This window comes from Anser cygnoides, chromosome 19 (genome assembly GCF_040182565.1).
Source record: "Anser cygnoides isolate HZ-2024a breed goose chromosome 19, Taihu_goose_T2T_genome, whole genome shotgun sequence".
In the NCBI taxonomy this organism is placed as follows: Eukaryota; Metazoa; Chordata; class Aves; order Anseriformes; family Anatidae; genus Anser; species Anser cygnoides.
The window spans coordinates 4,287,648-4,302,512 of record NC_089891.1 but is presented as its reverse complement, the minus strand read 5'-3'; the positions used below and the strand labels follow the sequence as shown (position 1 = coordinate 4,302,512).

Below are 14,865 nucleotides of genomic sequence, written 5' to 3'. Positions count from 1 at the left end.
CCCCACAGACAAAGCAGAGGGGTGCCAGCACCAAAGGGCACCCTATAAGTGGGGAACAAGAGGTGGCCACGACACAACCCCAGCCCTGTGCCAAAGGGCACGGCGGTGCAACCCGGCCCTGCCCCATAAAGAGGCCCCTGATGGACACTGCCCCCACCAAAAAGACACGGCCCCATCAGCAAGCGGCCTCAGACCCATCGGCTCGCTTTGCGGGCTCCAAACGAGGACTCGGCATCACTGCTGCCTCCCCGGCCCAGCCCTGACGGCCAGGAGGTGCCCTGCAGGGCTCGCTGCAGCACGAGGAGGGAGGGAGGGGAAGGGGAAGAGCCTATGTCATGGCACTGCAGAAAGACAGCGCCTTAAGTATCAAATATCAGAGCTAGAAACGTGAATATCTGGGGTGATTACGGGCTCTGAAGCCTCCATTATTGCCTCTGGATTTATGACAAGTCCCAGTGCAGGCTCTCGTGGCTGCTGTCTGGCGTCTGGCTCCTGGGAAAAGGGGCTGAGGGGCTCCCTGCGAGGAAGGGCTGCAGAAAAGAAATGGAACCAGCAGCAGACAGCGGGGCCACAGGGCACCCGGAGGCGTCAGGATGCTCGCTCAGCAGCAGGTTTGCTGGCATTTGTTAGCCAAGGGATGTGGACGTGGTCCCTTGGACACAACAGCGTGACCCAGAGCACTCCAGGAGCGCTTCCCCCTCTCTGCTGCCATAAACCACCAACGGGAGGTACCAAGGAGCAGAGCAGAACGAGTACGTTTCAGGTGAGCCTTTAGCTCAGGGAAAGATGCTACCAAGATCCCAGAGACCAGCGAGCACCCGGCAGACGTGCTCTAAACCTTGACTTCCCTCCAGGCACCAGCAGTGCTGTGCAGCCAAAGCATTTATCCTGGCCCTGGCACGAAGACCCGTCCACCCTCTGTCCCTTCCCTCCAGCACTTTGAAAGGTTCCTTTCTAATTACTGCGACACCCTGCTCGCTTTGCCCAGGACACATCTCAGACGGGCAGCAGGAGCTCGCCCCTACCAGCCGACGCTGGAAACGCTCCCCGCTGACACGGCGCCAGGGACGCCCTGCTCCGCGCTGCGGTGGTTGCCCGTCCCCGAGGACACGCAGCCCAGCCCTCGTTGCATAAGCTGGCTATAAACAACGACCTCTGGACGATCCTACGTCCTAACCGGGGCCAGAGGCTATCCCCAGAGCCCCGCTCACGTGGATGGAGAGATCCACGTCCTGTTCTTCCCGTTCCCACTCCCTCACAGCCTCTGTATTCCCAAGAAACTAAATATGCACGGGGAAAAAAGAAAACAAGCCACAACTGCAGGTCTCCGCTGCTGTAGCCAGGCAGATGCAGTTTTTCCACTCGGCACGTGAAAGGCCGGTTCCTCTGGGGGAGGCACAGCTCCTGCCGTCCCACCGGCACCTTCCCCAGCTCCTGCCTCTCCCCCACGGGCTGATCGGGCAGAAAGCTCCCGGCCAGCCCGTCCTTTTGTCTCGGGCTCGGAAGTGTCTGTGAAGCTCATCTTCGGGGCTGTCGGAGGCGGTGGCTGTCTTGGAGCGGGACACAACTGATCGACCAGCTGGGAGAGCGGTGCCAGCCCCAACTGCACCATTCCGGCGGTAAGAAGCATCGGATGCACCGGCTGCGGGATGAGCTTTTTTTGGGATGGCCCAGGAAACGCAACAACCAGAGTCCAGGAGCTTCGCTTCGCTCCCCGGGTTGCGATGATCCGCGATGTAATCTCGAAGATCTTTTTGCATTTCCTTTTCCAGGCATTGAGCCTCCGCACAGCCGGGGCCGTGAGTCACGCAGCCCGGCCCCCAGCCCAGCCCCTCGCCTGCGAGCCCCGGCGAGAGCCGAGCCTACAAAACCCCCGCGGGAGGGACGGAGGAGCCTGGATCCAGGGGGGCGCTGAGGGAAACACGAGACAGCCCCGCTCCGGGGCCTTTCCCCGTATTGAATTCGAGGCACATCACCCACATAACACCGTGACCATCCCTCCGGCGGGCTGCTGCTAAGATTAGCAGCGGGGCTGAGCCCTCCACGGGCAGCAGCTGCCGCCGGGAGCGGCAGGGACGCCAGCCCCGAGCCAGCCCCCCGAGCCACCCGCGTCTCTGCTCGGGAGAGCCCTGAGGACGAGCCCGTGAGATTCACGGGCACAGAAAAGGCAATTTCTGCAAGCAACCTGGCCGCCTCTTTTCTTTAATGACCCCCAAAACCACAACGTAACTTAGCCCAACTCAAGACCTCATTGAGACAAAGCCTGTGGCTGAACTACTAGAAACAGCGCTCGCCGGGCAGCACGAGAAGTGTGTACCCGAGGGGAAGGTGCCAACAGCAGAGAAGGAAAAACAGAAGTGATGATGAGAGAAGCCTTCCAGCAGCAATGAGGCGTGCTGGCGGGCTGGGAGCCCCGTGCCCTCAGCCCCACAGAGCCGAGGTTTGGGCACCAGCGAGCCCGTCACTCACCGGCTGCTTGGGGTTCGGCTTCCTAACGTTATCCCAGATTTCACAAGATCCACGGAGTTGGGCCAAGGGGAACGAGTAAGTCAGGGAAAGCTCCCCAGGGGCTTAACCGCTGTGGATGAAGGCTGTCTGGCGGTTTCTGCTGGAGCGGAGCTGCGAGCCCAGGCTCTAGCCCTGGAAGTCGCGCCTGACCCCGCCACGCTACCCGGCGATTTCTGCAACGACAGCCCCGCTCGGCACCGACTGCCACTCGCAGCTTGCATCTCCTGGGAAACTTTGTGCTTCAGCCTCATCACACAGCAAGGAGCCTGGTGCTAACCCACAGCACTGGCAAAGAGCGCGCGGCGTCGCCGCTGCCAGCGCCATCAGCGCTTTCCAGCACGCCGGAGCCTCGGCTGCAGCCTCGCTCCCAAGAGAGCAGCTCGTCTCTTCTCCCCCTTACAGCAGGCCACACGCACACGCTGCTTTTAACTTCGTAGCAGGAAGCAGGAGGCCCGCACCGTGGAGTTATCTCCCTGCAGCACCACAAGCAACCAACAGCAGCGAGGGGAGCATCCTCCCCTCTGCAGTCCCACAGCGAGGGCCCGCAGCTGAACACCGAGGACACTGACGCTGCAGAACCGCTCGCCCTGAGCAGGATCAGGATGGTTTGGGCTTCACACGACGCTCACACTGCCCACGTCCCACCACCCACCTTGACCCGCTGCGGCAGGTTCCTGCAGCCCCGGCAGAGGCGAGCTTGGGAAGTCCTGGCCCAGCCGCGGCTGAACCAGCGGCGCTGCCGAAGACCTGCCAAAATCTATAAACCTGTAACTTACGTCCTGCAAAGCTTGGCAAACCGCAGACCTAACGCTGCTCTCCTCCAGCTGAAGGTGGGGAAGCCCTTGCCAGCGGAACGAGCGGGGTTAGGGCTCCCCTGCGGCGCCTGCAGGCTCAGCACGAGGTGGGCACGCTGCCGCCTGGATGTGGCTGGCCCCCCCGCAGCGCCGGGCACACAGCACGCAGCCTGCTAAACTACGAGTATTTGGTACTCTTCCCTTCTCCGAAAAGGCCCCTGCATCCCCCACAGAGCTGGGGGAGATGGCAGCCAAGCCCCAGAGCCGCTGGAGCCCAGCGGTCCTACACCGCGCAGAGCCGCGAGGAGGAAGGGCGGCAGGAGCAACCCCGGTGGGTCGGGAGGCGCTGGTGTGTGACTGGCAAGAGCCAAGGGGGCTCTGGCTGCCGGCTGACCTGGTGTTTCGTGGCGTTTCTGGCTGCCCAGCCACAGGCTGAGATACCCCCCTGGCAGTCATTAACTGCCCTGTTGTAGGGATGCTGCTGTGCAGCCCAGAGAACTAACTGACCTGTGAAACAGTCCCCGGATCCCTGCTCAAGGGCAAGGGCAGACCTTTTTTTGGCTGCAGCTGCACAGGGCTGCTGTTTCCTCAGCCTCTCCCTGGGCATAGGCAGGGGCTGCAAGGCACCGCACACCGTAGAGTGGCACCGCACACGGCTCAGCCTCGCCAAGGAACACGCATGGCCCGGAGTAAGCAGCCCCAGGGCTCCCAGCAGAGCCTTTACCATATCCAAGCTGGGAATTACTCCTTCCTCGGGGATTTAAACACAACAGGGGCAGGCAGGAGACCTGGTATAACCACAGATATAACCACATCAGCGGTGCGGAGCCCTGCAAGGGGACGCTCCCCAGTCCCCAAAGAAGGGTCACAAACATCCCCGTGAGCCCTGGGGCAACAACCCCGCGGATATTTGGGCTGCTCCCTGTCCCAGTTCCCGCTGGCCCCGGCCTTCCTACAGGATGTGGCTTCCCTCGGCCTCCCGCTAACCCTCCGCCCCCACCCCGGCGCTGCGGCAGAGCCCGGGGCCGCATAAAGAGGAGGCAGACGCGGCCGCATCTTAGGACGAGGGCACCCGAGAGCCCAGGAGCAGCCTGCTGACACCCCAGCCCTGCCACTCGTTTCCTGCCCAACCTGGAAGAGGAACCGCGGGGCTTTCGGCTTCCTCATCTACCCAGCAGGAAAAACAATACTTTGCTCCTTCATGGAAAGCACGAAGGAGTTAGCCAGGAGGCGGTGAAGTTGTCTCAGCCTATCGCAACGCACGCGGCCCCTGGACAAGCTTTCATCGCGGCCCCCAGATCCCTACGACTTCTCTTTTTTTTTTTTTTTTCTTTTTGCTAAAAACCGCTGCACGAAGCTTGCCTTGGGTCGCTGCCAGGACGCGGGAGTGCATGCGTGCAGGGACGCTGCTGCTGCTTTTCCACAACTCCGCTCCGGAAGATGAGCTCCCCCGAACCGCCCTCTCGATGCCTGCTCCAGACAAATCCCCCCCGCTCCTCTCGCCCGCCTTTAACCCGCACAGCTGGCAGCAGCACCCCCTCCGCGAGCCTGTTTTCCTGTCCCTTCCCTGAAAACCCAAGGCGCTGGGCAAGAGCCGCAGCCGCCCGGGGCGCCGGCATCTTCCCCCCCAGCTCGCTGGGGACTGCAAGGAGATACCCCAGCGGGGAGCGGTGCAACGCTATCAGGCAGCTGGAGCCGTGCCACAAGACAAACCCAAAGCTTTCTGCCGCAGGCAGCTCCTGCTACGGACGTTTTTGAAACTCAGATCCAGTACCCGCAGCACAGCTACTTTATAGCTGCGTTTGCATCCAAAATCTGGGAATCAACTGCAGGGCCAACGCCCGGGGATCCACAAACTTTTCACTGCGTCACACGCGTGTCCTCGGCTGAAAACCCGCTGAAAACCCACCGAAAGCAACCGGGGCAAAGCAGGAAAGCGAGGCGTCCCGCAGGACCCTGCGTTAGCAGCCAGCAGCGGGGCGCAGCGCTGCTCCTCCAGACAAAGCCGCGGAGCCGAGGCAGAGCCGGGCACGAGCTCATCCCCGTTCCCCCTTCGCAGCCCTCCCGAGTCCCACGGCCGGACCTGCACAGCTGGACCCGCACAGCTGGCGGCTCCAGGCAGCGGCTGCGGCTCTGGGGGGTCGGAGGGGATGGGATGGGGACGGGAAGGGCTGTGGGACCCCAATAGGGCTGTGGGACCCCAGGGAGAGCTGTGGGACCCCAAATAGGGCTGTGGGACCCCAGGGAGAGCTGTGGGACCCCAAATAGGGCTGTGGGACCCCAGGGAGAGCTGTGGGACCCCAAATAGGGCTGTGGGACCCCAGGGAGAGCTGTGGGACCCCAATAGGGCTGTGGGACCCCAGGGAGAGCTGTGGGACCCCAAATAGGGCTGTGGGACCCCAGGGAGAGCTGTGGGACCCCAATAGGGCTGTGGGACCCCAGGGAGAGCTGTGGGACCCCAGGGAGAGCTGTGGGACCCCAATAGGGCTGTAGGGTCCTGGGGAGGGCTGTGGGATCCTGGTAGGGCTGTGGGACCCCAATAGGGCTGTAGGGTTCCGGGTAAGGCTGTGGGACCCCAACAGAGCTGTGGGGTCCTAGTAGGGCTGTGGGACCCCGGGGGAAAGCTAAGGTGTCCCTGCAGGGCTGTGGGGTCCCGGGCAGAGCTGTGGGACCCCGGGCGGGTCTCCGGGTCCCCCCCCACCCGACCCTCACCGTTTCAAAACCCTACAAAACGCCGGTGACCCACCGCCCCCCCCCCCCAACTTTTACCCGTTCCCCCCCCCCCACTCCCCCCCGCTTCCCCTCGGGGCCCCCCCACCTTCGAAGTCGGAGATGATGCCCTCCAGCTGGGCGTTGACGGCCGGGTCGGCCATCCCTCCTCCCCGCTGCCTCCAGCCGCCGCCTCCCGCGGCCGAATGAATGGCGGAGGCCGAGCGGCAGCCGCCGCCTCCCCGCGGCCCCGGGCCCGCTGCCACGGCCCGGCCCGGCCCGGCCCGGCCCGCCCCGCGCCGCCCACTGGCTGCTCCCCGCGCCCGTCAGCCCGGCCGGCCCGCCCCGCACGGCCCCAGGGGCCCCGGGCACGGGGGGGGGGTCCCCCGGAGAACGGGGCTGGGGGAGCGGGGTTGGGGGAAGAGAGGGAGCGGGGTTGGGGGACTGGGGAAGGGGGGGGGGGTCTCAGGGCTGCCCCACACGCACAGCCCCGGGGGGGAGGAGGGCGCGGGGGGTGCCGCTGGGGGGGGTGAGGGGGTGGTTTCGGCTGCCGGAGGTGCCCTCGGTGGTCCTGAGCAGGGCTCCAGAGGTCCCTTTGCTGGCCCTAAGCAGGACGCTGGAGGTCCCTTTGCTGGTGCTAAGCAGGACGCTGGAGGTCCCTTCGCTGGCCCTCAGCTGGGCTCCTCCCAAGGTCCCTTTACTGGCCCTAAACAGGACTCCGGATGCCCCTTTTCTGGCCCTAAGCAGGGATCCTCCAGAGGTCCCTCCCAGCCCCCAGCGGCTGCCACGGGCGGTGGCACCCTCACCGAGCCACCCAGGCCACCCCACCAGAGCGGTGGCACCAAGCTGCTGGGTCACGCCACGGGTGCTCTCAAGCACCCCCAAGCCCTCCTCAGTGCCACCCCTGCAGCTCTCCCAATCCTCCTCTTTGTTCTTTCCCAAACCCGAAGCAGAGCGCTAACTACCAGCAGGCACCCGGCGCTACCGACCCCGAGCCGCATCCGCAGCTCTGGAAAATCAGCACCAACGCAACAGGGGAGGCTCGGGGCAGCACCAAAAGCGTCTCCCTCTGACCCGGGGCAGCAAGGCACACGTCGGTTCCAGGCACTGACATGAGCCGTGCACATCAGCCTGCACGCCACGTCTCGCCCTCTTTGGGTTTGTGCGCCTCTGCTCGTCATCGGATGTTTCTCCCCTCCCACGCCGATTCACATTTCGCCCTCTTGACCCTCTCTTTTTATCCTCCCCACCCCACGCTTTTGTAACATCTTTTAAAAGTGATGATACCCCTGAAAATGCGTCCAGACACATCAACAGGAAAAGCGCAATTAACGGGCTTGGGTTTTAGTCCACCTGGGGTGAACCATAAAGAAATACTATGCAAAGCCGTGGTACTGTTACTGTATATTACTGCAGAAAGTGCAGGCTTCATCACATGTGTCATACTTTTAATTTTACAGCCCTCCCACCTCCAAAGAAGTCTGCAGACACCACAGACTCTCCAACAGCGTATGTGAACCAGAAAATGAAACCAACAGCACCGATTTCCCAGACTCAAGAAATTCCATGTTAAAAAAAAAATAATAATAATAGGAGAATAGAAGGCACTCCTGAGCCAGGTTTTACATACTGGTAATAGCTTGAGGTTTTAATACACAGAAAGGCATTATTTTAAAACATGAGAACTGTTCAGCCAGCCTTGAGAACGCACCTTTAAAATAGAAGCATGGTATTCTAAGGCAGAGGCAGTGGTTTTCTTCTTCTTTCACAAAGAAAAGCGCTCAGCTCTTTCATTTCTTACATACTTGGTGATGGCAGGAACCAACACACCACAACAGTGCAGCGAGGAGCACACTTTGCACCTCCGCGCAGTTGCAAATACGGAAATGTAAACACATCCCCGCATGATATGCTGTCCGTAAACACATCGGTGCAAGTCTCCCTGACAGTCCCACTGCCTGGACGCCCTACCTGCTCCGGATTTCCTAGAGGAGACCAAGAACCAACCTGGATTCACCGCGGGGGCTGCAGCTCTCTGTCCCAGGTCTGTGCCGTGCTCACGTCAACTCGCAGGCTCGCAGGAGCAGCGGCTGTTGCCCCGTCACACCCGACCCTGTGCTGGCTGACCTGCATCATTGGCACTGACTTTCAGAAGAAAGTGGGTTTGTTTCTCTCTTGCCAGATGCTAGCATGCAGGTCACATCCGCAGTCCATTCCAAGCGAGTAAAACATAGCTGGCGATATTTAGCCTGAGCTACCAGAGGAGTAAAAGCTGCTTTGTTAGGAGCTGTCGATGACTCCCTTGCCGGAGCTGTTACCGACATTGGGCTGTTGTGGAGGCTGGTAAGGATCATCAGATCCTGCTGCACCCTCATCGCAAGGCTCCAGAACGAGTTTAAAAGGAAAAAATGAACTAATCAAGACAAACTCAAAAACAATACTGTAAAAAGGAAAAAAATACGATAGGGCTAATGTTAGGAAGGACTGAGCACACTTTTTAATGTTCAGAGTCTCCCCCCCCCCAATAACCCTCAGAAGATTCAGCACAGGCCTGCTGCTTGGAGCTTGGTGGCACCCTCTGCTCCACGTCCCATGGGGAACTGTGTGGCACGGTGATGGGGACTGTTTCTGAGGCCTGCTGGAGGCAATAAGAAGTAAATCACTAGAAAAAAAAATATATATTGCTTGATTGATCCCGTGTAGTGAGCGTCAGTGACATCTGCCCATCTTGAGATACTCAAAGCTTCCCAGCAGAAGAGTTCAGGCAGTTTGGCTTGGCTGCTGTGCCACTCTGCAATCACCCTGGATCTAATACCTGCTGCTAATAAAGGTTTAGCAAGTCAACAGGGCTGGAGAATGGCCCCAAGAAGTGTCAAGTAATAACCTGACTATTAGAGTTCATTTTCATTACAACCAGCTGCCAGAAGGGTAAATACTGCACCCATGTGCACCTAAGGCACTGGGAGGGGGAGAGGAAGATGGAAAAGCACCACGACTAATCGCAGGAATAGCCAGAGTTCTCACAGCAAATATTTAAAGCAGGGAGGTATGTAAGCAACTCGCCCCGCAGAGCGCAACCCCAGCGCCTGCTACGCGGTGAAGGAGCAGGCTTTCCTTCGGGGGACACAAGCCCATCCTTCTCTCTCCTGGAGATTTTCATGCACTTTTATCTGATTTAGCCACTGCCAGAGGCTTCACAAGACTAAAAAAATCACTCACTCGTCCAGTCCACACGTAACAACCAAATACCACATCTTCTGCTTCGCTAGCTACACCCTGAACCCCAAAGCTTGTGCTGAGCTGAGGTGCTGGACAGGCAGGCAACCCTACAGGTGGCAAGAGAGCACCCAGCCCCACGGGACAGAGCATCCATCTCCCTGCAGCTCCTTCCTGGGGCTCCCCAGCAGCACCTCAGAAGCACGTGTGGTACTGCTCATCCCAATTCAGCTTCGGCGAGGCCCTGCTTTGCCCTTCCCTGGCAGATGTTGGAGACTAAGGACCCTGAGCCTGCTGGTGACACTCTCCCACGCTGCTCACGTCACCTACCTTCCTCCCGGTAAGTGAATCGGGTTCTGTTCCTTCTGTCCTCCGGGGCAGGTATTTTCTTTGGCCTCTTAGTCATTTATTCAGCTTTCTTGCTCCTTTGTCCCAATTTTCCACAAGTGTTTGTTGTTGGATTTGCTTTTAAAACATGGGGCGGAACACGGTACACTTGTGTTGTTCTCAGTGCAAGTCTCTCGTGCTTGCTGCTCCCTTGCTGACACAGCCAAGGGTCTCACCCAGGTTTATTAACCACAGGACTCACCTGGAGTTCCCTGCTAGCTGGGACCTCCGGAACATCTCACACAGTAACTGCTGCCCAAGACACGATCCCCGTTTACAAACCACCGGCTGCAGGAGGGTTCAAAGTAAGTGGCTCTGCTCACCATACTACAGCACCTAGTTCCCTAACTAACCCAGGCCACCGAGGGCACTGACTGCTCAGCCCTTCTTCTTCCACCGCCACTGCTTTTCAGATGAGCAGCAAGCTTCCTGCAAAGCTGTTTTGCTGGCCTAGAAGTGATTTCCTGTCCCGAAAACACAGCCTGTGAAATCTGCTGATCATCTACTTGTAGATACCCAGCTCAAAGTGGCACGATGCCGCGATAGCTGGCAAGAAACCTCAACCCTTGCCCCCGTGGCACCATTGCTGTGCTGCCACTAATGGAAGGAGCGCTATCGTCCTGACTTTTTAAATATTTTTCTCCAAACCCTTCTTCTGCAGCCACTTTCTCCGAGGCTGGTGAAACCCCAGCAATGCAGAGAAAACCTAGGAGTCACCGCAAGGAGAAAAAGCTGAATGGGAGAAAAAAATGCCATTTTTTTTGGAGAGGGAAGGCACCGGCATTACAAGATCCCTCATCAAGACGGGCGAGGGCAGAAAGGGGACTTTCCTATCCACACACGAGCTTTGAGCAGCACTGTACAGTCTGCTCGCAGGTTGCTAAGAACGCAGGTATTGGGGCAGATTTTCTTCCTCCCACAAGTCGAGGTTTTTCTGAGCAGCTCTCTTATCATTCTCACGATCTGCTGCAGTTATGAGCATCAGACTTGGTCAGACGAGGTGGCATGAGTCACTGTGGCTGCATGAATCAAATTATCTAGCTCACAAAAGCAAGTAATTCATCCACAGCATCTTCCTTTTCCTCCTCCTGTTTTAATTAGAAAACAGAGCTCTTTAAAGCTGTGGCCGCTTCTAATAAAATGCTTGGAGACTCACTGACCAAAAGTACCAGGCAGGAGCAGCTAAATACTGTTATTAACTACCTAATGCTTCTTTTGAGAAACCAATATCTTTCCTTGCTGCCGATGGAGGATGAAATGCCCTTCCCAGCCTTTTCAGGTTGGTGTTATGTGTAAGTGGAGGCTCTCGTGGTGCCAGCCCCCACCACCCACGTCCCCACGGCATCATTTTGTCCCTAAGCACAGCACAGCCCTGGTAGCAGCTCCTCTCAGACAGGCAGCATCAATGCAGGATAACATGTAGAAACAAAGGCATGACAACCCAAACAAGGCAGATTTTGGAAGTGAGGGAATGGCAGGTCACACCTTTCTAAGCAAATAAATACATTTTAAAAAGCTATTGCAATTACTTTCCCTTCCACTCGTGTGCTTCCTGCAGCTTCTGAGTTCCTACGCTTCTGCTCAAAACCATTTCTGTTGCCAATCCCCCAGGAAGAGGTGCGATGATCACCATTTTACAGGTGGGGAAACTGAGGCACACAGCATCCATCGCTCAGAAATGGGGAGCTGGCAAGTAATAAACTCACGGGAAGAGCTGACCTGGCTGGGGGGCTCCCTGAGAGGGGCAGCGTGCCTGGCAGGGGACATGGGGGACACCGGAAGGAAACCCTGACACTGGTTCCCATCGCCTCCGCCCAGGCTTTCATGTAGATGACGCCACAAACCCAGCCCTGCTGATTACACAGGAATTGTCACAAAAAATACTCCTTCACAGGACTTCAGACCCTTCCTGCTTCCTAAGCAGTGGGAAATACAGTGAGGACAGCCATATTTCAGTGCTAGTCATACTTCCCTTCCTCTGGAAGGAAACTAAGATCATGGGAAAAGCTTAAAAAAAAGTGCAAAACGGGTTTGCTGATTTGAGACTGCTGGACAACTGACTGGTTTTCTAGATAAAGGAAACGCAGCCAGATCGCATCCCCCGGTGCCACAAAGCTGTGAAACCACGGCTGCAAAAACAGAGCCCGGGTGCTGCAGGAAAAAAAATAAATAAATAAAATCTGGATGACATTGGAGCCTGGAAAACAGAAACAGATGAAATCTGGAAGAGGGACTGAAGGTCAGTACCTAAAGGGCTTTTGGCAAAGTCTTTGCTCCTGAGCAGAGGGAAGCAGCGGGAAGGACCTTGCTGCACCGGGGGTCCTGACACGGCCGCGAGCCACTGACGCGGTACAGACAAAGCGAGGGTGCTCCTAAAATGCAGTAAATTAGGTACTTTCAGCAGCAAAGCGGAAATCAGTAATGCTCTGTCCTGACTCATCCTGCCCACCCAGCACCAGTGAAAGCGGGCAGAAAGGAGGGCTGGGAGGGGAGGGGATGTGACCGCTGGAAACATCGCACACGGATGCGCCGCAGGGAAGAGGTGTTGCGGGCAAAGATCACTGTTACCAAGGGAACAACAACAAAAAAAAAACCTCAATCCAAACCCAAACAGGGCTGGGACATAAACAGGGCATTAAGAGCTGCGGGCTGGAAATTAGAGGAAGATTTTAACAGCCAGCAATGGGAGTAATACCGGGACTTCCACAAAATCAAGGGGGCAAAAAGCCAAACAGGTTTCGAGGTGGGGCACAGCCAGCCCTAGGAAGGAACGAGGCACAGTGCCCACGGCAGCAGGCGTATGGGGACAGAGATGTCCCCCCCCCGCCACCAGCCGGACCACGGGGTCCCCAGCACGCTGGCAGAGAGGGCTGGGAGCCTGCGGTGCCTGGGAAGGGAAGCGCAGTTCTCTGGTGTTGATTAAACGTCAGGGGACGCCTGCACGGGAAGGAAATGGGAAGAGGGTCAGGAATCGCATCTGCCTGAGCCTCACGCAGGGAAAACAACCCCAGCCTCGTGCCCTTGCTCTCCTCGTTTATTTTCAGGTTAGTCTTTCTTAAGAAAACGGGAGGTGCAGTGGTTTAGGATCCAAGCAGAAAACCTTCTTAATTACTTCAATTATTAAATAAAGTATTAATTATTAACCACTCCATTTTAATATTAAGACCAAACAGGCACGAAAGCCCGGTTGCGTGACAGCACAGACATTTTAATGGAAACAAGAGGCTTCAGAAACCTTGCTCACCCCCTGGTGAGTTCAACACGCACGGCACGGCGTGTTCCCCTTCGCAAAGCTCTCCTGCTTGTTTGTGGGGTGCCCCTGGCTCCAGAAGGTGTCAGGGCGCCTGCTCCCAGAGGTAGAGAAGCGCTCCCAGCCATTCCCACCATGCGTGCACTACGGTGGTCGCAAGGCAAAAAGGGGGAGGTGAGCGTCAGCCGCACATCGAACCCCTTGGAAACAGGCCTCTCCGTTCCTGAAAGCTTCCCAGCAGTCCCTGATTTGGGAGAATTTGCAGGAAGGAGCGAGCTGGCAGGGCTGCGTGCACGCACTCGGCTGCAGACCCGTGTCCCATGCCCAAAGGCGGCCACACCAGGGCACCCCGTGCCAAGGCTGTGCCTGGTGGCCCCGCTCCATCCCACGGCTGCCACCACCGCCCCTCGCCATCCCGCTGCCTCGCTCGGGGCCACCAGGCCTACACGGCACGGCCAGGCCCTCCCGTCCCCACCGCAGAGAGCAGCACACGAGCTGGGAAAGCGGCTTTTGTAGCCACCGCCGCTTTCTGCTGCCTGCTCACGACCTTTCCGACCCCAAACTTTCCAGCCATAAATACACCAGCGAATGGCAGGAAACTTGCTTTTCTGATACTTCTCCCCTGCTTCTCAGCGAGCCGTGTCCGGCGGCTCGCTCTCCCTGCGCCAGCCCCCGGCCGCCTCTCCCGGCACCTCTTGAGATATTTCAGGCACGCAACAAAATCTGCCGCAGCACAAAGACCCTAAAAACTCACAGCCAAGGCTCAGGAAGCACCACGAGCCGCAGATCAGGCCTCGGGGGCAGCTGCGCCTCCTGAGTTCCCTTGGTACCATCAAAGATTTTATTATTATTATTATTCTTTCTTGACGAAAAGCAGCTTGATAAGAACAATTCCCACACCAACCGCAGCCCCACGCCCACTCGGCTTCCTCCGCGCAGCAGGGACAAAGCGCCAGGAGCTCGGCGCATGGCGCTGAGATGGGGAAGGAAGCGAGGGCAGGAGGAGAGGAATGAGGGAAAAACCTTTTCCCTCTTTTTTCCTTGTCTTTGAAAATGCCCGTGGAACTGCCACCGGTCCCCCTGGGAGCACAAAGCCCTGTCAGACCCCGCAGTGGGGATGCTGAGGCGCGGTGACCTGCATCCACACAGTGCTGAGCGCCACCAGCAGCTCCCCTGTCCCCCTGGCTCCAGCGGGCAGGGATGGGAAGAAGGCACAAGGACACAGGGATGGGAAGAAGGCACAAGGACACAGGGATGGGGAGGGGGCACAAGGACACAGGGATGGGGAGGGGGCACAAGGACACAGGGATGGGGAGGGGGCACGAGCAGGCTGGCAGCGCTGCCCAAACCCACTTTCCACGTGGACAAGAATTTGGGTGCCTCCTCACTGCCCCGTGGCTGATGCTGCCGGCTGATCAGGGGACCCTCAGCTCCTCCTCCTGCCCTGCCGCAGGAGCTCAGCACGGCCAGGACAGACACAGAAAATGGCGGAAGACTGGTCCCATAACGAGCCCCTGGGCTAGGGGAGTGAAAGGGGGAAGAGGGACCCGTCAGGCCTGGTGCACCCATGGCTTGACCAGCTGCCTGCAGCGAGCCCACGCGTATGGCAGGGCCTTGGCCTTCAGCTCTCACCAACTGTCCTCTCTCGATTTACCACAAACACTACCAGACCTACCCAAGTTATAACCAACACAATCCCCCCCAGCCAGACCCCAGGGTAACCACACTGGCCCCAGGGCCCCGGCGAGCAGAGCCGTGGGCAGCAGTGAGGCACCAAGCCCGGGCTGCACGTGTGAGGGAAACCCCCCAAAAGCAGAAGCAGCCAGGGCTGGACTCCGGCAACTGTCCTGCTGGAGAAGCAGCGCAGGGCAAAGGGCACCACAAAGGGCCCCTCTCACAGGGCTACCCCCCCCCAGCCCACCACTTCTGCCCCTCCCCGATCTCTGTGACACCAGGCGCTGCTCACAGCCTCTCCTACGCATGCAGAAATTGCACAGCCAA

At 58.5% G+C, this 14,865-nt stretch overlaps 1 protein-coding gene across 7 annotated transcripts in view; it reads right to left on the bottom strand.

Annotated features, from left to right (window-relative positions):
* Positions 1–14,865, bottom strand: part of SEPTIN9 (septin 9) — a 129,622-nt gene that overhangs the window by 58,516 nt on the left and 56,241 nt on the right. Inside the window, exon 1 of one of the 7 annotated variants that reach the window (XM_066980051.1) lies at positions 6,121–6,281. The exons of 5 other annotated variants lie outside the window; for them this stretch is intronic. In XM_066980051.1, coding sequence (XP_066836152.1) covers positions 6,121–6,175 — 55 coding nt within the window. In that variant the 5' untranslated portion in view covers positions 6,176–6,281. Of the gene's footprint in view, positions 1–1,318; positions 1,776–6,120; positions 6,282–14,865 lie in introns of those variants that run through there. One more of the 7 variants, XM_066980048.1, reaches the window with a different exon arrangement.